This window comes from Kockiozyma suomiensis, assembly GCF_038497685.1.
Source record: "Kockiozyma suomiensis strain NRRL Y-17356 unplaced genomic scaffold V2V93scaffold_20, whole genome shotgun sequence".
NCBI lineage: Eukaryota > Fungi > Ascomycota > Lipomycetes > Lipomycetales > Lipomycetaceae > Kockiozyma > Kockiozyma suomiensis.
Genome location: NW_027117683.1, coordinates 70150 through 90174, shown reverse-complemented (window position 1 = coordinate 90174; position 20025 = coordinate 70150). Strand labels below are relative to the sequence as shown.

The following is a 20025-nucleotide window of genomic DNA, read 5'->3' as shown; positions in this document are numbered from 1 at the left end:
ATTTTGGCTGTCATATAAATAGTCGTTTTCTATACCCACTAAGCAGAGTAAGAAATCTTGGGGTAAGGATAGCTACACATAGTCCTTGCGGTTAGCAAATGTATATTGAGTGAGAGAACAAAACAATACGTACGCAGGGCCGTTAAGACGGACAGTCCAGCTGGCGAGCCAGTGGCCGACATCGATGGAGTCATCAAAGGACTTTCCGCCAACCAAGGAGCCGACAAAACCACCGGCAAAAGAGTCGCTACAATCTCAGCTATTAATAATAATAATCAAAAAAAGGTAACATGTTGATGAGAACATGATTTGTGTGAAAACGTACCCGGCACCGTTGGTGTCAACGATATCAGAGGCGGCAATTGGGTTAATTGCGTAGACCTTTGAGCTGGTGACGCCTGTGACATCAGCGGTCACGACGACGGTGGAGTCGGCGCCCTGAGTGATGACGACGTGTCGTGGACGCTTGGTGTTTGCCTTAGGCAGTACGGCAATAGCCTTTGCGATCTCAGTGACGTCGGTAGTCTAGGACGTCTTTAGGTCAGTGTCAAGTATTTTGATATTGAAGTGAACGAAAAACACATACACCAAGGTTGTGGGACTCAGCGTAGGCAGCAGCCTCGCTCTCGTTTCCAATAACGATATCCCAGTAAGGAGCCACAGAGTCCATCTGGTCCTTGAAGAACTGGCAGAGGAAAGGCGCAGACATGTTCATAGTGAAAAGCTTGTTGTTAGCAGCAGCATGCTCTCCAAGAGCGAGAATGGCGGGAACGCAGACAGTCAAGTGGAATCCTCCGACATAGTAAGTAGATGCCTCCTCAACGTACTTCCAAATCTCGGGTGTCTTGAGGTGCTCGACCTTGTAGTGGTTCGCGGCCGATAGGTCAGTGACTAACGAACGAGCGGCACCGTTTTGAGTAACAATGACGGCACACTTTCCGGTGGGGATATCCTTCTCGACGCGGTAAGCATTAAAGAGACCTTCCTTCTTGTTGGCCTCACGAAGCATGTCGGCAAACTTGTCCTCACCAACGCAGCCACAGTAGACAACCGAGTCAGCAGGGAGAACATACTAGGTGCCTGTCAGTACGCACCGTCATCTTAATCGTTGAAGAACTAGTCACAAACCTGGGCACCGCGAGCGGTGTTCTGGGCAGCACCACCGGCAAGATATTTGGCGTCGTATTGCAAAATATCCTCGAAAATGGGCATGTCCTTCTCTTCCGCAAGAATAGCGTCATTGGCTTTCAGGCCATATTTCTCAAGGAATTCGGCAGGGCTATTTTTTCAGTCAGTTGTTTCCAATCTTAATGTTCTGTGACGAAGGAGCTGACCAGTTGGCTTGTATGTCTATATAGCTGCCGTTAGTACTACTCTGCATTCCGCGCAAGTATGGATATCAAAATACACACCCAAAAGAGGATTTCCAAGGCAGAGTAAAGAGAAAGGCATTTTCAGAGGTGAACTGGGGCTATTTGAAGCAATTGAGGTGGGGAAGAGGAAAAAATTGGAGCAAGGAAGACAATTATTCTTTATAGACCAAAACTTTTTTAGGGTTTTGGTAGTTCCATCTCAGGAATTGCAACTACTTGTAGCTACTACTGTGTTATTAATGTACTATACTAAAAATATACATGACTCATGAATGAGAAATATTCAATTAACAGAAGCGCATTTAATGCAAACACCATCTCTTCAAATCGAAACATAGACAAAAAGATTGATCAAGGCCACCGCACCGCCATCACCAGCCTCGCCTCAGCCACGAGCTCTTCGACTTCGAACTTTAAAAAACTCGAAAACAAAGATCGCAAAGCTTTCCAAGTCTATCAATCACAGCTCACTGCTTAAGAAAGATATTCGGCTTTTTCTTGCATCATGGATGATAGTTTATACGATGAGTATGCATTTTTTGTTTATTGTATTTCATAAGATAGAGTAAAGTTGACAGTGTTCTCTTGTAATTAAATAGGTTTGGAAACTTCATTGGCGATGCCGACGATTCTGATGCCGAATCGCAGCCAGAACAGCAAAATCAAGCAGAGTACGACGAAGATGCGTATTTGAACGATGAAGTTGGGTCTGAGGGTCCGGTTTCACCTGCAGAAACTACCGGACAGGAGTTGATGGAACTGGATAGTATGTTTTACTCTGAGATCGCCTTCAAAAGTAAAAGCTATTAACAATACTTAGACGCTCCAGTGAATGCAGTCATCTTGCATGAAGATAAGCAATATTATCCCTCAGCAGAAGAGGTCTACGGACCCGACGTTGAAGCTATTGTTCAAGAAGAAGACACCCAGCCCCTCTCAGAACCCATAATTGCTCCCATCAAGGTGAAAAAGTTCACTGTAGAGACTACAGATCTGCCAGAGGCCACTTTTTCGCGCGAGTATATGATGGATATCATGAATTTTCCCGAACAGATTCGAAATGTCGCGATCGTTGGCCATTTACACCATGGGAAGACAGCCTTGATGGATATGCTTGTTCAGGAGACTCATGACGTCAAGGATTTTGTGGGCAAACGGCTAGGCGAGCAAATCAGATACACAGATACGCATATTCTTGAGAGAAGTCGAGGACTCAGTCTTAAATGCTCACCAATGTCACTGCTGTTATCAAACTCAAAAGGAAAGACGAATCTCTTCAATCTTCTAGACACTCCGGGTCATGTCAATTTTGTCGATGAAGCAGCTTCTGGAATGAGATTAGTTGACGGTGTAATACTCGTGGTTGATGTGATTGAAGGAGTGATGGTTAATACGAAGCAAGTTTTGCAGCATGCGATCTCTGAGAATATTCCCATAACACTAGTCATCAACAAGGTCGACCGGTTGATCCTTGAATTGCGACTTCCACCCGCAGATGCCTATTATAAACTCCGATACTGTATTGAGCAGATTAACAAGACTATTATGGATATAGCTCCCGGATCAGGAATTCGTCTTTCCCCAGAGAAGGGTAATGTATGCTTCGCTTCGTTTGATCTGGGATGGTGCTTCAGTCTTCAGTCCTTCGCTGCGATGTATAATGGGTTGTATGGAGGTATCGATGTGGATGAATTTAGCAAGAGACTATGGGGAGATATCTATTTTGACAAAATCACCCGAATATTTGTTCGAAGAGGTCTCAAAGAATCGACCAAGCGGACCTTTGTCGCTTTTGTTCTCGAACCGCTTTATAAACTTTTTGGATTGGTACGCTTTCCCGATATGTTTAATTAAGTACTCTCTCAAACTAACTGCGACTTTTTACAGACACTGGGGGAAGATACGGAATCGTTGAAAAGGATGCTAGGCAGCTTGAATATCCATCTGAAGCCAGCACAGTATAAGCTTGACCCGAGACCTCTCTTGAAGATTGTCTGTCAGCACTTTTTCGGAACAGCTACCGGTCTGGTTGACATGATGGTTGATCATATCCCTTCACCGATTGCAAATGCAAAGCAGAAGATTGAGACATGCTATACGGGACCGCTAGATACAGATTTGAGTACTTCTTTGATGACTTGCAATCAAGAAGGTCCTGTCGTTGTCAATATCACAAAATTATTCAGCAGTAGCGATGCGACCGAATTTTATAGCTTTGGGAGAGTTTTCAGCGGTACTCTTAGAACCGGCCAGCAAGTTCGTATTCTTGGTGAAGGATATTCGCTAGATGATGAGGAAGACATGGTTCATGCCACGATTTCGGATATGTGGATCCCAGAGGCTCGTTACAAGGTGCCAGTATCTGGCGTCCCGGCTGGAAATTGGGTGCTTATTGCCGGGATTGATTTGTCAATTGTCAAGACTGCCACAGTTGTTCCGAAAAATTTGACTGATGATAGTTATATTTTCAAGCCAATTAAGCATATGACGCAGTCAGTATTTAAAATCGCGGTTGAGCCTGTCAATCCTTCCGAATTGCCAAAGATGCTGGATGGTCTTCGTCGAGTGAATAAAAGTTATCCTCTGTTGCAAACAAAGGTCGAAGAGTCGGGAGAGCACGTTATTTTAGGGACAGGTGAGTTGTATATGGACTGTGTTTTGCATGATTTGCGCCGCCTTTACTCTGAGATTGAGATTAAAGTGTCTGATCCGGTTACGAGATTCTGCGAGACTGTCGTTGACCAATCCTCCATTAAGCCATATGCTGAAACGCCGAACAAGAAAAATAAGATCTCAATTATTGCTGAGCCGCTCGAAGATGGCATTGCGGAAGATATTGAAAACGCAAATGTGGTGCTCGAGTGGCCTGTAAAACGGGTAGCCAAATTTTTCCAAGACAAGTATGAATGGGATGCTTTAGCTTCGAGATCGATCTGGGCATTTGGACCCGACGACACCGGTCCCAATATTTTACTAGATGATACACTGCCAACTGAAGTCGACAAGAAGCTTATGAATTCTATTCGTGAATCAGTGAAGCAGGGATTCCAATGGGCTGTTCGCGAAGGCCCTTTATGCGAAGAACCTATTCGGAACACTAAATTTAGAATTATGGATGTGACTCTTGCGCAGGAACCGATTTACCGCGGAGGAGGTCAGATTATTCCCACCGCTCGTAGAGTATGCTATTCCTCGGTAATGACTGCGTCACCTAGGCTTATGGAACCGCTTTACTCCGTGTATGTCACAGGACCTGCAGAATGTCAGGATGTTTTATACCGAATACTTGAACGGAGAAGAGGATATGTGCTTAAGGATGAGCCGATAGCTGGTACTGCGTTACAGTTGATTTATGGATCGATTCCAGTGATTGACTCGTTTGGATTTGAGACTGATGTGAGAGTCGCGACGCAGGGACAAGCACTTTGCTCGCTAGTATTTGAAAAGTGGCAAGTTGTTCCCGGCGATCCGTTGGATAATGAGATGACTGTTCCTCCGTTGCAGTCAGCTACTGGACAAGCGTTGGCTCGAGATTTTGTGCTCAAGACGAGACGGAGGAAGGGGCTGAGTGAAGAGCCTACGTTTTATACGTCATAATGTATCATAGATTGATCAGATGTATGTTATTGTACATTGAATATAGATTGTAGTTTATCAGATCTGCTGCTAAAAATGCCCAAACCCGACTCAAAACGCCGCGCGTCTAAGATTGGGTCGAGACTGGTCAGCATAAACAAGTGACAACCGAGTCCTTTCATTATACTTAATCAAATTCAGTGATCTCAATTGGTATTTATCTCACCCGAATAATTGACCTGCAATCTCATTTTTAGAGGATATGTCAGATCGTGCTGCATTGGCGGCAGCGAAGCCAATTCCGGTTTCAAAGCTCAATATTCTAGCTTATTTGCTCTCGTGCTTTTGCTCGATTGCATTCCTCGTTTTTCTCAATGCAACTCAGTCTTTTGTAATCACAATACTACTCAGATTAAAGGACAATATCGGTGATTACGTTGGTACTCTGGGCTTTGTTGATGAGCTCGTGTCGGTGATTATGTGTCCGTTATGGGGAACGCTGTCTGATAAGATAGGCACCAGGACAGTCGCTTCCACTGCGTACATGCTCGTTGGAGTTGGCCTTGTAGCTTTCGTTCAAGCCGAATCAGTCTATCCTGGACTTTTGTTGCTCAGGATGTTTTTTGCCGTCGGTGGTTCAGGTACGGCGTCAATGGTCACCGCGCTCCTTTCCGAAGTATCCTCTTATCAATTCGCGGCTCAGTCAACAAACCAGGCGTCAGAGATTTCTGTAGAACTCTCGAATACTGACCCTGGATCATCTGCCTTTTTGGATCAACGACCTATTCCTCGCCGACGAGTGAAGCCTGCGGTGAGAAACGGTACGCTGTCGGGTTTAGTTGGTCTTTGCACCGGCTTGGGCGCGGTTATGGCGGTCACTGTTTTTTTGCCGATACCCACGCATCTTGAACACAAGTATGGGCTATCCCCGGAGACTTCACTAAGAACAGCCTTTTATATTGTTGGCATGCTTGCCATATTTGTCGGCGGTGTTTTATATGTCGGATTGCGACATGATCCATCTAAAAGTTTAACAAAATGGGTGCGCAGCATTCGATATAATCATCGTCGTCACCAAATCTTACGTGATCAGGTTTCGCGTAGTGGACATTTGAGTGATGGTGAAAACAGAGAAGTAGATAATGTGTATGAGTCATTAGCAGAAGAAGGAAACGAGTTCGGTAGTCAGTATCTCGAGGAGCAAAGTAGCTACTTTAGACTGCTGCTCAAGGGATTCACTGCTGCTGCTGAACCCGATATTTTCCTTGCGTATGTTGGTGGTCTTATTGCCCGCGCTGCTAGTGTTGCTGTGTCTTTGGTAAGGTTTAAATCATTAATGTACCGGATTTTATTTTTGCTAATTGTTGATATAGTTTATTCCGCTCTATGTTAATCAATGGTTTTATGCCAAGGGAATATGCAAAATCACCTCGGATGTCAAACATAGCTGTCGCGATGCGTATATTCTTTCTGCGATGCTGACAGGAGTTTCTGAAACTTGCGCTTTAGTTTCGGCTCCTATATGGGGTATCCTCTGTGACAAGATCGGAAAGACAAAGTCTCTTGCCATTTCTTCAGTCATTGGTACAGTTGGCTTTTTTGGATTTGCATTCGTTGGCGATCCACAGTTGAGTATTACCTTTTTTTGGGCCGTCTTGATTGGAATCAGTCAGATTGGAGCTATTGTCTGTTCTCTCTCACTTTGTACCGAGCGCAGAACAGAGTACAGTGGCTCGATTGCTGGTGTCTACTCGGTAACCGGTGCCGCCGGTATCTTGATCCTTACAAAACTCGGCGGATGGACCTCTGATAAATTACGTGGCGCACCATTTATATTAATGGCTGTTTTCAATATTTTATTGTTCTCATGTGCCGTGTGGGTTATGTATCACGATGGGTTGTTCACTGGACTTAGACTTCCGGGAGTAGATATATTACGCACGAGCACTCGAAGAGAGAGAGAGGCATTGGGAAATCGGATAGCATACGACAATGGGCTTTTTGAAGACGGCGATAGTGATGACGATGAAGATCCGGCTACAGTTACAACTGATCGCAGAGCGGGAAATAGGTTCTCTTACTAGCACTTTTTTCGAGTGTTAATTCATAAAACAGGCATTCAAAGAGTGAGATTATTAGATGTGAAACTAAAATGTTTTAAAGACTAGAAGTGATCATATACAGGATTTCGAATTTCAAAAGATAATATATACCTATAAAACTAATAATTAGCCACACTATTCTTCAAGGATTCACATAATCCGGCATCGAAAAGGAAAAGGAAAAATAAGAGCATCAAAGAGTAAATAATACTCTCTTGGTTATAAATCAGGGTTAAAAAGCTCGGTTGTTGTTATTTCCACATTAAATTCAGGTGAAGAAATTCATTGTAACAGTTTTACATCATTAAACCAGCTCAATTTTTTCCCTTTCCTTTTTGATTGCATATTCCGAATTATAATGACTAAACAACACAGATAGTAAAGGACTTACCAGATTATGTAAAGATACTCTGCTGTACCACAGAAGATAAAAAATAAACTGGATGCAGAGAAAAAAAAACGAGATTTTGACATTGGAAAAAGTTACCCTAATCTGAAAATTAAAGTTAGGGTTAATGACATAAGCGACGAAGACCCAAAGATTCGATATTGTAATCGAGATCATAAAAGTCAGCAATCTGTTTATTTCCTATTTAACTATAGTCGAGTAAGATTCTACTCATATCTGGTGGTGTTAGTTTGAGAAAAGAAAATGCCTTGGAGAATATTATTGCAGCAGTTTCTTCATCAGAAGGTATTTATTTCTGCGTTAACGCCGCCACCTTTATATTATCAGAAGATGCTAATGCAATATCTTTCATAGCTTATGCAAAGCGAAGGCTTTCATAAAGTAGTTCGAGCGATTCACAGGGCAATCAACAATCCAACGCAAGTTTCTGACGAATTGAGTATGACCCTTATTCTTTCATTCTGACGAGATAGGATACTGATACGAAATCACCACAGGAGTCTCTGCTAATAACAACGAAAAACTTGATAAAGCGATGTCATTTGGACGAATAGTATTAGAAGAAATCAAAGATGCAGCAAAAGGAAAGACACCGCCAAAATCCTGAACGACTACTACTTAACTCATCTGGAACATTTTGGTAGGAAGGTGTACATATTAATTCATGGCGTTCATTCTCTTTTTCAATGCATTTCGTTTAACAAATTACACACATTATCAGAAATTAAATGATCGGTACAGAGTCCTCGATACTCGCGTAAACGAAGTAACAGATAAGGCTCTAGAAAGATATCCCAACATCTCAGACACCTGAGCTTGAGAATTATAAATATCCTCCGTATCTGTTTCCTTTGCTTTCACAGCCTGTCTGAATATTGTATCGGTCTTGTAAATATTCTGAACTTCTCTCTGCAAATGCTTGATAATTAATCCTTCGGCTCGCGATTGCAGCGCGTCATATGCCTTAATAACTTCGTCGAATATTGTTCCGTCGTCGTCTAATGTATCAGGCAACTGCTGTGAGATTTTTAAAAGCTCGACAGATTCTTGGGATCCCTCTATTGTTGCGTTCTTGCCTTTCTGGCGGAATTGGGCTGCTCGCGTATCCAGCTCTTGATATAACTCCAGGAAAAACTAAGAAAAAAAAAAACAATCAGCTGCACTTCTCTGTGAGGTGTTCTAGAAAAGAAAACTTACTATATCCTCTCCCCAGTCCTTCAAAGCATCACGAATCGTATAAGCACTCCCATAAGCTCTGCACAAGCGCTCGATCCCCGCTAATCCATCCACCATTTTCTTTCGGTCCTCATCATGAACTCCAGACATTGCTTTACCAATCGTAGAAGTCAAAGATTCGAATGCGTCCAAAGAAGCGGCGATTCGGTGATGGTAGCCATCTAAAAGGGCAACTTGGATATCCAATAAGAAACGAATTCTGTGAACAAAAGATCGGAACGGGCGGTATCTATCACTAATTGTTTCTAGCAAATCCTTCAATCTTAGTGCCGATTTCGTGGGCTTAGACTCATTCTCGCCTACGGCATCAAAATCAACCAGCCAAGCATCAGGAGCATCAATAATCTCCTGAAATCTAGCTAGAGCAAAATTTTTTTCAATTGATAGCCAAGATTGAAACCATTCACTTCTAGACATGATGTCTCCTGTGACTCCTTGCCACTCCTGATCATCTGGTAGTCCGTATGGTCTAAACAAATACGTATCGCGGAGGTAATCATCAAATTTCATAGTCTCTAGCATCAGATGACTTAATAATTGAGGTTCACTCACTAAAGTGGGAAATATCGACTCAAGTTTCCGTCGAATACAAGGAAGATATGCATAAATAAATTCATTCAGAGCTTCACGATCATGAACGTATTCAGACTGTTCCAAAACACCTTGCACGACTGTCTGCATTAGTTGCTCGTGTTCCTCTACAGTCGACTCAAAGTGCTGAAAGAACCATTCGGGCTAGATAAATAGTTAGTATGTGACCAAAACAGAAATCTAGACTGTGATGATTTACGCGAGTGATGTTGTTCGTTTCACGTGTTCCTTCGAAATGATATTTGAATCGAATATCTAGTGGTTCAATCATCACAGATAAAGCAATAATTGGATCCGGTCTGCCATCTTTTGACAAGACTTGTTTATTTCTATATGCCAGTCATTTAATATAAGTCCATACAAAAATAATGAAGGAACATACAGAAACTGAAATTCGAGAAGTTTTTGAAAACTTGAAATGAATTCAGTAAAGTCAGCGCCCATCGATACTTGACGCGGCCAGCCAATTGCATCCAACGACGGTCGAAATTGTCTGCAATAAAAATTCAGTAAGCTCGAGTCTTTTTTTTCTTGCATGTAGACCAATGACTATAACATACGAAGCTAAAGATTCTCGTAAATCTACCCATAATCTGTGTTTAGATTCTTCAACATATTGAACTAAGAAAAGTGCAGAATCTTCAGTGTTGCGACTGTGTAATTTTGTGAGATTCTCAAGCTGGGATAGTTCATTAAATTTTGCTAGCGCAATGTGCGTATCCGTCAAGATACAGCTCTTTGCTTGTTCACTATTTGATATCAGCTTATATTTTAGAGGTCATCTATGGCATACAATCGACATACTTGATCACGAAAACCTGCTCCAACACCCCAAGGTACCGCTTTGCAGTCTTAAATCGCTCTAATTTATCCGTTAATTTCTTTAGTTCATTCAGAAATGCAGGTCGCTGTGCTCCATTTGAAAAGCTGTTGGAGGCAGTTAATCGAGCTCTGAGTAGGGCATAATTTGATCGCACTTGTTGAACTTGATTCAATATTGAATCTGAGGTGTTCAGTAATTTTGCTCGTTCACTATCTATTTCTGATTGTAAATCGTGAATCTGAAAAATTGTTTCTGTTAAATATTAATGATAACATAAGAGTATTGATAGAGAAGTACCTGTGTTGCCAGCTCACCACGTTGATCCTCGAGTGAAGCAACGATATCATCGAGATCGCCTAGTGCTTCAAACGTCGGCAATCTTTCGTTTATATACTCTGAAACAGCGGCCATTGGTGAATATAAATGTTAACTGCACAAAGAGTTGAGAATAAGAGTTTAGAGGAGCTGATGACCATTTGATTTTTGAAGGTCGAAGAGTGCGGCTTCATTGTTTCTATACATTTACCTGCGAGCATACAAATATTGCACATGCACAATACCGAAATAATACTTTTAAAAAATAGCGATTGCTATTCATAAAATCAATTGGACGTAGTTAATATACACAAGACAAGATATAATACAAATAGGCACAGATAATAAAATAAACTGCCCTCACAAATTCCAAATAACTTTTTCTAATCTACGCATGTTTCCAAGACACTTGTATTTATATGCACACAATCAAAAGAATTAGGTTTCAAACATCAGACACTACAGAATTTGGATTATTCAGCAATAGGCTTAGCCTTGTACAAGCTAATGTAATCTTGAATCTTTTTGATATTCTCCTCGGGGAGCTTGCCGGTGAAGTACTGCACGATATCAGTAAGGGTGATAATACTGATAACAGGCACACCAAATTCCTTCTTAACCTGAGCAATCATGGAGTGATCGAACTCAACCATGCGCTCCTGTCTATCAAGAATGAGCAATACGCCAGCAAGGAGACCGCCCTCGGCTTGGATTATCGAAAGGGATTCGCGAATAGCTGTTCCGGCAGTCATGACATCGTCAAGAATCAAGACTCTTTTTCCCTTCAGAGTTCCACCAACAGTGTTACCGCCTTCGCCATGATCTTTCTTCTCCTAAATTACAAGCAGAGTCAGTACTACCCGATACTAGTTTTTCATTTAACTCTGTGGTAGAGAAGGGGAGGCTACCTTTCTGTTGTAAGCGTACTCCAAAGCGCCATACTTCTCCGGATTCTTCTCAGCCAGCTTGACAAGAGTGACAGCAGCAAGGGGGATACCCTTATAGGCAGGTCCCAGGATAATATCAAACTCAAGCTCAGGCGAGTCGATGATTGTCTGCGCAAAAGAATTGGCGACGGCTGCGAGCACGTCTCCAGATTTGAAGAGACCCGAGTTGAAGAAGTAAGGAGATTTTCTACCCGATTTGAGGGTGAAGTCTCCGAACGAGAGAATGTTGTTGTCGTACGAGAGCTCGATAAGATGAGCCTGGTGGTCCTTCATTATTGTGACGTTTGGATAAGGATGAGAAGAGGGATAGAAAAATAAAGAGGAATGGAGCTACAAATATATGGATTTGCAAGATTACACTTGAATCCTGCTCCGCTTTGTTATTATAAACTACAGAAATAAGAAGGAGAGGAGAAAAGAGAAGAGCAAGCAAAACTGATAACGGTAAAAAAATCAAGGTTTCAGTCGGAAACCTTGGATTCGGGGGAGAAATAAGATGGGTAGCCTTAACAAAGAATTTTCACAATAGCGAAATGTTTTTACAGATTTATAGTAAATAGAATTCTATTGCACCACATTTATATTTCCTATTCTCTATCTTAACAGACACAACTGTCAAATACGAGCTGTGTAGTCAGCTGCTCTTGGAGTCATGTGACTGAACTAGTCACGTGAATTTGACAGTGCGATCACCGGCAGAAAAAAAACCTTTTGTCTTCTCTTGACTTTGTTCACCTATCAAAAAAACGAAACAGCGAGCCCAGCCTTTCGCTGCTTTTCTGCTCTTTTCGAATATTAAAGAGGAATTGGGTTTACAGGTTTATCCCCTGCCTCTGTAATTCTTGCGAGTAGGTTCTCTTCTCGCCCTAAATACCTGGTATATACTCTTCGGAATTCGCCCTTCACTTGTTCCGTTGCTTTGTTTTCATATCTCTCTTTCGCTCATTTCTTTAAGTTTGATTTTACTTTATTCTTCTTTGTGGTCTTTTCTTAGTATTATCATTGTTTAAAGTGAAAATAATATGAAGGTTTCTCAAGTCTTGCGGGAGAACTGGCAACATGAACAGACCTCGTTCTCGTTCGAGTACTTTGTTCCCAAGACGGCTCAGGTATGTTTCATCAACTCTTAGACTTCCAATTGACCTTTAATTAACATTATCGATGCAGGGTGTTCAGAATTTGTACGAGCGTATTGACCGTATGAAAGACTGGCATCCGCTCTTTGTCGATGTCACTTGGAACGCTGGCGGCGCAGCTCGCCAGATGGTAACCAGCACTACTGACATGATTGCAAAGGCGTCAAAGGGATACGGCCTAGACACTTGTATGCATCTCACTTGTACCGGAATGTCAAAGGAGGACGTTGATACCGCGCTTTCAGAAGCTTATAGCAGCGGGTGTCGCTGTATCCTCGCTTTACGTGGCGATGCACCGGTCGAGAATGAGAAATGGCAAGCCACGTCAGGTGGATTTATGTATGCTCGCGACTTGGTGAGCTACATTCGTCAAAAGTATGGCGACCATTTCGAGATTGGTGTAGCGGGATACCCTGAAGGGCATCCCGAGCAACACGATCAAGATATTCTAATTGACCACTTAAAGGAGAAGCTCGACGCTGGTGCCTCGTTTATAATCACCCAGATGTTTTATGACGTTGAAAATTTCCTTCAGTGGGTCGACAAGTGTCGCGAAAAGGGTGTCACGCAGCCGATTATCCCTGGAATCATGCCGATTTCAAACTACGCCAGTTTCATTCGTCGTGTGAACTGGTGCGAAATCAATGTTCCCGTCGAATTCATGCGCTCTCTTGAATCCGTAAAGGATGACGAAGCTGCTGTTCGTGAAGTCGGTGCTGAACTTATGAGTGACTTGTGCAAGACAATTATGGAGAAAGGGCATATTTACCATTTGCATTTTTATACCATGAACTTGGAAAAATCGACAAAAGTCATTCTCGACAAACTTGCGCTTGTGCGTAAGTAGTCTTTTAAAAAATACGTGTTACGGAATAGGCCGTTTCTTTTGGGCGAACGATAACTGTAGATTTTCTTCAAAAGTAGAAGAGCTACAGGAATAGTTGTGTCTTTTTCAACAAAAGCATTCATCGGGGTTCTGGGTTATTTGCAATTTTTCATTTTTTATTTTTTCTTAAAAAAAAAGGAGAGAGAATTGGTTCTGGAAGCATACCACCATTTCCTTTCATTTAATGTATATATCTAATTTGTCGACGTGGAACAAAAAAAAAGTTATGTTATACATCCGCGACACGTCGTGATATGAAGAAAATTAATGTGAAAAAGGAAATGTGAGTGTACGATTTATGGGCACCATACTTGTTTGAGATTCTGTGTTTGCCTTTTTTTATCGCTTTTTTTATCGCTTTGTTTTTGTTTATGTTATGGATCTTGGAGTGCGAATAAGGGACGGCCTTTTTTTGGATTAGTGTATCTTTCAACAGAGATACCTCAATATATTATTTTTATAGTATAGTATGATTATAGAGTGTAGATTGGGCAGATGATAAGACTGAGAACAGCAATAACGAGCAAGAAAGACTGAATACATCAGCACAAACACATTGAGACTCTGAGCAAAACGAACGCACCAAAATTGAATGACAAGACAAAAAAATAAATTCAAATATTCAAAAAACTAAGATAGCAAACCCTTGATGATGCAAACCACCGTTAAAATATTAAATAAATAGCAAAACAAGAAAAATGCAGAATAGTTGAAAGAAAAATAAAGTACAAACAGCTAAGAGTATGTTGGGCCTACTTAAAAGTTCTCCCGCAAACCACCAACCGTATTCAAATCAACATCATGTAACATGAGACCAGCAGCTGGATCATTTTTCAAACTCGCAATTCGCTGTTCTGAAAGTAAATCAGCTCTGATATTTATTTCTTGATCGTCATCGTCGCTCTCAACGAGATCACGAACAAATGCAGGACCCGATTCCGAAATCTCAACGACAACGCACCGAGGTTTTCTTCGTTTTTGTCGCGGTCGGTGTTTGCTTAGTACTAAATCACCTGTAGCAGGTGTCGGTGGGGGCGATCCCGTATCAAATGAAGTATTGCTGTCAGACGAGTAATTTGAGTCGTCAGAGTCGTACTCTTCTGGGAATGTTATGCGGATTTCGGGAATTTCCTGCTTCGATTTTCTAGCTGAAAAAGAAAATGAGCGGGCAAACGAGGTCAGAGCGGAAGGATGTGAGCATTTCTTGACGAGAATTGAATTTTCGGTGCCAACCAGCGTGCTTGCGTTTGAGATTGTGCGCGCAAGAGTTAGGCTTGTGCGAGCTGCTCTGGGAGTATCCGATGCAAGGACGAGGTCAGACGAGACAGGGATTTGAAAGTCTGAAGATTTCTCAGCAGCCTCTGGCGGAGCAGAGAGAAGAACGCTCGAGGAGCGATTGTGAGAGCGGGAGGATGCGAGATGAGCGCTGCGACGCTTGCGCGAAAGTAGGAAGATCAAGCCAACCAGAACGCCAGCGACACCAAGCAACACGACAACAGCAATTGCCGCCGAGGGAATGCCCATGATTGCTGAAGAAGAGGAAGCTACTGATATTCAAAGAAGAAGAGAACAAGTGTTGTGGTTGTTGTGGTTGGTGTTGGTGAAGAACGGCAGACGCGGGTCGCTGGAATGTACGCGTTTGGCTGCGGCTGCACTGAGACTGGCACGTAAGCCGCACGAACGACAGAAGAAAGTGGAGCAGGAAGAGCTGTTGATTGAAGGAGGAAGAAGAGAGACACAAATGAAGACCGAAAAGAAGAGTTATAGGAAGAAGAAGAAAAGAAGAGAAGATAGGAAGAGAGACAGGAAAATGGTCTGAAAATGTTCGAGACGAGAAAAGGAGACGTTTCTGGATTAGGAAGGAACCCGCACCGCCGCAAGCCCAGCCACCGCCGCTTCCAGCAGCCGCAAGCCTCGCGCGCCCAGCCACATCTGTACACTCAACCTTTGTGCATTTGTGCTGTAATCATTTATGGGTGTGGTACTTGTACTTTGGTCCCCAATACAAGAGCCAAAAGCCATGCAGCAGCCAGAGCAGAGCAGAGCAGAGCCTCTCGAGATATTTCCTATCGTCAACACACAAACAACATCAATTCAACTCGAATTAGCTCAGTTCCTTAAAGAAGCTCGTTGGCGCGAATATTTGCAGCAATGACTTCCAACGTGACTCTCTTCTCAGTCAATGCGATCCTCATCCTCGACAACGACTCGCATCGTATCCTCACAAAGTACTACCAACCTCCTCATCCCTACCCGCACAACCAATACGCAAATGTTTATCCAACAATCAAAGAACAGCGCGCTTTCGAGAAGGGTCTTTTTGACAAGACTCACAAGCAGGGCACTGATATTATTCTTTTCGACAACCATGTCGTCGTATACAAAGAGATCGTTGATGTAATTATCTACGTCGTCGGTGGCCTCAACGAAAACGAGACAATGCTTTACCAAGTCGTTCTCGCCCTTCGCGACTCTCTCGAGATACTTTTAAAGCACTCTATGGATAAGCGGACAATCATTGACAATTATGACCTCGTCTCTCTCGCTGTCGACGAAACTGTCGACGACGGCATCATCCTTGAAACTGACCCTATCGTCATCTCCACTCGAGTCTCAAGACCGCCTACCACTGACGCCACCATCAACCTCGACCTTAGCGAGCAAGGTGTATGTAGCCCTTTTACTGTTCTGATTTGTTGTGTTACAATGTTACTGACATTCGTTCTATTATTCTAGTTTATGAACGCGTATCAGCTTGCAAGAGCAAAGCTCACCGAGCGGTTAAAACAGGCATTATAATCCAGATTTATAGAAAAGTGCTGTTTTTCTTTATTGCTGATGTCTTTGGTTTTGATGGATTTTGTTATGTAATTATGAATTGACCTTTTCTTTTACTCTTTACTCTTGCTACTCCTTCGCCTGCTTTTAATATGCATGCGTGAATCCGTCCATATAGTTTGTGTGCTCAACTTAATACTTATTGTGCATTCTGTTATAAATCTTCCCGCAAACATCTTTTATTTTTTCTCTTGACTCAACTTAGGTATGCGCCAATACGTACAGAAAGTGAAAGAATGCCGACTAGCAATATTCATTTGGACATTGACCTGAGTCTGACTTATTTATACACGCATATAAGCAAGCGAAAATCAGTAAAAAATATCACTTATGATACACGCCTGTAGATTATAGCGGAAAATAATGTAAAGTTATCAAACGACAATATCGCATTATATGGATTCCTCGCAGTTACGATACAGCATGAATCACATAAGCTAAATATTTATCAGAGATCGTTCATAGCTACTTAACGCTAATCACTAAGAAATCATCTTCATTAGTGTTATAAAGATATGCATCAGAAGTTTTGGAACTGCTCATTGCTGGCTTGTCGATATGACATTAAAGTCTAAACGTTAATCTCCCCTGGATACTCTGATGCATGCTGTAGATCAGCACTTCCACCACCAATCTATCACTAATTTGTCGTGCTCTTCTTTTATTTGATATATGAGATTAAAGATAAGCTCCGTGGAATATGTCTCCACGAAAGAAAAAGTCAAAAATAGCAAATGACGTGTCAACAAATACTATCGATTTCTTCTTCAAAAACCCCAATAGACCAGATCCATCACAGAATCCGGCATCGGACATTACGACTTCACAGTCAGAACACGCAATTGAATCTACAGATGATGACGAGTCCATTGCCAGGAAATTACAGGAGCAGTTTGATGAGGAATTGAGGGGTTCGCAGGTTGAAGACGGACGTGATGTCGTATCTGATAGTCATGCGACGACTGTTGAATCAACTTCCGTTCTTGAGACTGTCGAGTCGCAGTTAGTAGCAGTTGAAAATGCACAGGAAGACGACAATGTTGCAGACAAGGACGTAAATTCAAATACAGCACCTCTGGACAAGTCTGCAATCTATACATATATTGACGCCATCGACTTCTCATTGGAACCAACTACATTTCCCATAGACTTGCATACAGAACACATAACGGTCACGCCCAAGCATGCGCCCTATGCTCTTCTTGCTCGCCTATTTGTTCAACTCACATCTACACGTTCACGCATCAAGATCCTCAATATTCTGACAAATTACCTCCGTCTCCTACTTTTTATTGATAAAGACTCTCTACTCCCATCAGTCTGGCTATGCACAAATACTCTTGGGCCTCACTACGCAAGTCCGGATCTGGGATTAGGCTGGTCTGTAGTCTCAAAATCTTTAAAAAATGTCTCGGGAGTTTCGACATCCGGTCTTAAATCACTATATGACAAGCATGGAGACTTGGGCGACGTCGCATTTGAAGCCAAAGTTTCAGTTCGCACACTAGGCTCTCCGCCTAGACTTACTATTGACGGAGTGTATAAAACATTACTGCAAATTTGCGAGGCAAAGGGCATGAAAAGCCAGGAAGTTAAGAGAAAGCTCGTGGAGCGACTTCTTATTTCGGCTAGAGGCGAGGAAGTAAGGTACCTTACTCGCACGTTTATCCAAAATGTTTGTTCTTGGGGTGGGTTTTTTTGCTAAACTGATTTCTAATTTTGAAGTAGTTACGAGTCGGAGCCGTGCGAACGACAATGCTAGTATCTCTTGCACGCGCATTCACATACAATGAAGAATACCACTCCATCGACAGTCTTCCATCGGATCAACTTAAAGACAAACTACTCAAATCTGAGCATATCTTCCGACAGGTATACGTCCGTCATCCAAATTACCACGACATAATTACATCACTACTACAAGATTCCGGCAAAATTGACATTCTCCCCCTTCTTTGTCCAATGCAGCTACATATACCCATACTACCGATGCTTGGAAGTATCACGCGAGATATGTCGGAGTTATTCACTAAATTGAGCAAGAATGACGAACAAGCTGTCGAGTTTGCTTGTGAATACAAATATGACGGACAGCGCGCACAGGTACATTTCGATAGACTATCAAAAAAAGTCTCGATATATAGTCGGAATCTAGAAGTATGTAACCATCTTTTTTTAGGTTTTGGTAGTGGCTTTTATTTAACCTGAAATATGTAGGATATGACGGACAAGTATCCTGATATTACCGCTCTCTTTTCTGAGGCAATAGTGCTTCCAGACGCCACCCAATCATTCATAATCGAAGGTGAAATTGTCGCCATCGACAAAGCCACAAACAACATCCAATCCTTTCAAACCTTGTCAAATCGTACGCGAAAAGCAGTCATACTTTCCGAGATCTCGATTTCGGTGTGCCTCTTTGCGTTTGATATTATGTACTATAACGGGGAACCCCTTCTCGCAAAACCATTCAGAGAACGGCGAGATATTCTGTATTCTGCGTTTCGAGATGACACCACTTCATTCACATTTGTCAAGCATATCGACGCTACTCTTCACGACATGCCTACTGTGTCTGAGTTTTTCAAAAGTGCTGTATCAGCTAAATGCGAAGGTATTATGGTAAAACTACTCGACACAGCAACACTTCCCGCAGACGACATCTCTCCATCATCATCTACAAAAAGGAAAGTTTTACAATCGACCTACACGCCCGACATACGTCACGAATCCTGGCTCAAAGTAAAAAAAGACTACTCATCTTCATCAAGCTCAGATAGTCTAGACATGATTCCAATCGGAGCCTGGTGTGGTAACGGCCGCAAGGCGCAGTTCTGGTCTCCGATCTTACTTGCCGTTCGAGATTCCGATTCCGGGGTTTTGACTGCGGTTTGTAAATGTATGAGCGGGTTCACCGACGTGTTTTATAGAGAAATGAAAGAAAAATATAGTGAAGATGGCGAGAATACTGTGCCGGGTCGATTTTCTCCAAGCTGGGATGTTGACAGTCCGTTGACCCCTAAAGTATGGTTCTTGCCTCAAGGTAAACATAATCTCTCCCTGCTTTTTTTATGAAATGAAATCCATTAACGAACAACTTGAAAATCAGAAGTATGGGAGATAAAATTTGCAGATATAACTGCAAGTCCAACATATACCGCCTCTCAGGGTCTCCTCTCTGATACCGATCGAGGACTCAGTATCCGGTTCCCACGGTTCATTCGCGTTCGGTACGTTTTTCTGTTTGCTCTATTTTCTCTCTACCCAAGCAAGTAATTTTGAATTGTTAAAATACTTAAATTAATTCGATTTTTAGAGAAGATAAATCAATTGAAGAAGCTAGCACCCCTGAATTTCTTGCTCAACTATACACTCGTCAACAATCGCGCTCGGAAACAAGTCCTACGATTCCTGACAACGATATCATTGAGAACGAAGAGGATATTTACGATTAGCAAGTCACACGTTATCGAAGAAAACTTTATAGTTGAGAAAGGTTGAACAATTATTGTAAAGCAAAAATTTAGCCAGTACAGAAAAAAATAAAATAAAATGAGACACGATACAGTATATAACAAAAAAAAAACCCTCAAAATCATAAATCAGGTTACATAGGAAACAAATAAAAACTATATATGGCAAGATAAATTAAATGCCGATAATAAGTTAACAGAATATATGAAATCACACCTGCATCAGAGCAAATGTAAAAATAAGATCAGAATACACTTATAGCTTTTGGAATCCAAACTATTACATCGTGACAGACTTATGTTCATCTACAGGCATGACT

The 20025-nt window shown here is 42.1% G+C and overlaps 10 protein-coding genes across 10 annotated transcripts; 6 read left to right on the top strand and 4 right to left on the bottom strand.

Moving 5' to 3' along the window:
• Positions 1-49: 49 nt before the first annotated feature.
• Positions 50-1499, bottom strand: V2V93DRAFT_376512 (Ribokinase-like protein). The gene is made up of 6 exons (XM_066911764.1): positions 1413-1499; positions 1335-1350; positions 1129-1279; positions 587-1072; positions 326-525; positions 50-247 (listed from the first exon to the last, which is right to left on the bottom strand). The coding sequence occupies exons 1-6, from the start codon at positions 1450-1452 to the stop codon at positions 73-75; spliced, it is 1068 nt and encodes a 355-aa protein (XP_066763056.1). The 5' UTR covers positions 1453-1499; the 3' UTR covers positions 50-72.
• Positions 1500-1878: 379 nt separating this feature from the next.
• Positions 1879-4970, top strand: V2V93DRAFT_329578 (P-loop containing nucleoside triphosphate hydrolase protein; the record flags this gene model as incomplete). The annotated part of the gene is made up of 4 exons (XM_066907630.1): positions 1879-1901; positions 1973-2139; positions 2194-3200; positions 3261-4970. 4 exons carry the CDS (start codon positions 1879-1881, stop codon positions 4968-4970), a joined length of 2907 nt encoding a protein of 968 aa, XP_066763055.1.
• An 86-nt stretch (positions 4971-5056) lies between these two features.
• On the top strand, positions 5057-7194 carry V2V93DRAFT_136093 (major facilitator superfamily domain-containing protein). Its single transcript, XM_066906824.1, has 2 exons — positions 5057-6267; positions 6323-7194. Exons 1-2 carry the CDS (start codon positions 5212-5214, stop codon positions 7031-7033), a joined length of 1767 nt encoding a protein of 588 aa, XP_066763054.1. The 5' UTR covers positions 5057-5211; the 3' UTR covers positions 7034-7194.
• A 426-nt stretch (positions 7195-7620) lies between these two features.
• On the top strand, positions 7621-8171 carry V2V93DRAFT_376508 (uncharacterized protein). The gene is made up of 3 exons (XM_066911763.1): positions 7621-7745; positions 7815-7899; positions 7958-8171. Exons 1-3 carry the CDS (start codon positions 7704-7706, stop codon positions 8065-8067), a joined length of 237 nt encoding a protein of 78 aa, XP_066763053.1. The 5' UTR covers positions 7621-7703; the 3' UTR covers positions 8068-8171.
• On the bottom strand, positions 7897-10521 carry V2V93DRAFT_395871 (TIP-1 family-domain-containing protein; the record flags this gene model as incomplete). The annotated part of the gene is made up of 7 exons (XM_066912524.1): positions 7897-8594; positions 8658-9431; positions 9487-9616; positions 9670-9780; positions 9848-10036; positions 10092-10348; positions 10408-10521. 7 exons carry the CDS (start codon positions 10519-10521, stop codon positions 8178-8180), a joined length of 1992 nt encoding a protein of 663 aa, XP_066763052.1. The 3' UTR covers positions 7897-8177.
• Positions 10522-10898: 377 nt separating this feature from the next.
• Positions 10899-11645, bottom strand: V2V93DRAFT_329561 (phosphoribosyltransferase-like protein; the record flags this gene model as incomplete). Its single annotated transcript, XM_066907629.1, has 2 exons — positions 10899-11258; positions 11334-11645. The coding sequence occupies 2 exons, from the start codon at positions 11643-11645 to the stop codon at positions 10899-10901; spliced, it is 672 nt and encodes a 223-aa protein (XP_066763051.1).
• A 461-nt stretch (positions 11646-12106) lies between these two features.
• V2V93DRAFT_340583 (methylenetetrahydrofolate reductase) lies at positions 12107-13349 on the top strand (the record flags this gene model as incomplete). Its single annotated transcript, XM_066907795.1, has 2 exons — positions 12107-12481; positions 12540-13349. Coding segments are annotated over exons 1-2 (897 nt in total), but the record flags the coding sequence as incomplete, so codon positions are not given.
• Positions 13350-13752: 403 nt separating this feature from the next.
• Positions 13753-15236, bottom strand: V2V93DRAFT_136273 (uncharacterized protein). The gene has a single exon (XM_066906827.1). It carries the CDS (start codon positions 14916-14918, stop codon positions 14151-14153), a length of 768 nt encoding a protein of 255 aa, XP_066763049.1. The 5' UTR covers positions 14919-15236; the 3' UTR covers positions 13753-14150.
• Positions 15237-15382: 146 nt separating this feature from the next.
• Positions 15383-16538, top strand: V2V93DRAFT_376500 (Longin-like domain-containing protein). The gene is made up of 2 exons (XM_066911762.1): positions 15383-16061; positions 16131-16538. The coding sequence occupies exons 1-2, from the start codon at positions 15546-15548 to the stop codon at positions 16191-16193; spliced, it is 579 nt and encodes a 192-aa protein (XP_066763048.1). The 5' UTR covers positions 15383-15545; the 3' UTR covers positions 16194-16538.
• Positions 16539-16846: 308 nt separating this feature from the next.
• Positions 16847-19817, top strand: V2V93DRAFT_376498 (uncharacterized protein). Its single transcript, XM_066911761.1, has 5 exons — positions 16847-17907; positions 17961-18389; positions 18450-19275; positions 19342-19462; positions 19549-19817. Exons 1-5 carry the CDS (start codon positions 16933-16935, stop codon positions 19685-19687), a joined length of 2490 nt encoding a protein of 829 aa, XP_066763047.1. The 5' UTR covers positions 16847-16932; the 3' UTR covers positions 19688-19817.
• The last annotated feature ends 208 nt before the right edge of the window (positions 19818-20025 follow it).

What these genes read in the sequence shown, in the direction of transcription:
- V2V93DRAFT_376512 (XM_066911764.1), bottom strand. Translation starts at nt 1,452, where the DNA reads ATGCCTTTCTCTTTACTCTGCCTTGGAAATCCTCTTTTGG. An exon ending in ACACCGCTCGCGGTGCCCAG is followed by an intron (nt 1,073 to 1,128) that starts GTTTGTGACTAG and finishes ACAGGCACCTAG; the next exon opens with TATGTTCTCCCTGCTGACTC. An exon ending in GTTGACACCAACGGTGCCGG is followed by an intron (nt 248 to 325) that starts GTACGTTTTCAC and finishes CTGAGATTGTAG; the next exon opens with CGACTCTTTTGCCGGTGGTT.
- V2V93DRAFT_136093 (XM_066906824.1), top strand. Translation starts at nt 5,212, where the DNA reads ATGTCAGATCGTGCTGCATTGGCGGCAGCGAAGCCAATTCCGGTTTCA. An exon ending in CTAGTGTTGCTGTGTCTTTG is followed by an intron (nt 6,268 to 6,322) that starts GTAAGGTTTAAA and finishes TTGTTGATATAG; the next exon opens with TTTATTCCGCTCTATGTTAA.
- V2V93DRAFT_376508 (XM_066911763.1), top strand. Translation starts at nt 7,704, where the DNA reads ATGCCTTGGAGAATATTATTGCAGCAGTTTCTTCATCAGAAG. An exon ending in AGCAGTTTCTTCATCAGAAG is followed by an intron (nt 7,746 to 7,814) that starts GTATTTATTTCT and finishes TATCTTTCATAG; the next exon opens with CTTATGCAAAGCGAAGGCTT. An exon ending in GCAAGTTTCTGACGAATTGA is followed by an intron (nt 7,900 to 7,957) that starts GTATGACCCTTA and finishes AAATCACCACAG; the next exon opens with GAGTCTCTGCTAATAACAAC.
- V2V93DRAFT_136273 (XM_066906827.1), bottom strand. Translation starts at nt 14,918, where the DNA reads ATGGGCATTCCCTCGGCGGCAATTGCTGTTGTCGTGTTGCTTGGTGTC.
- V2V93DRAFT_376500 (XM_066911762.1), top strand. Translation starts at nt 15,546, where the DNA reads ATGACTTCCAACGTGACTCTCTTCTCAGTCAATGCGATCCTCATCCTC. An exon ending in TCGACCTTAGCGAGCAAGGT is followed by an intron (nt 16,062 to 16,130) that starts GTATGTAGCCCT and finishes CTATTATTCTAG; the next exon opens with TTTATGAACGCGTATCAGCT.
- V2V93DRAFT_376498 (XM_066911761.1), top strand. Translation starts at nt 16,933, where the DNA reads ATGTCTCCACGAAAGAAAAAGTCAAAAATAGCAAATGACGTGTCAACA. An exon ending in TATATAGTCGGAATCTAGAA is followed by an intron (nt 18,390 to 18,449) that starts GTATGTAACCAT and finishes TGAAATATGTAG; the next exon opens with GATATGACGGACAAGTATCC. An exon ending in AGTATGGTTCTTGCCTCAAG is followed by an intron (nt 19,276 to 19,341) that starts GTAAACATAATC and finishes CTTGAAAATCAG; the next exon opens with AAGTATGGGAGATAAAATTT.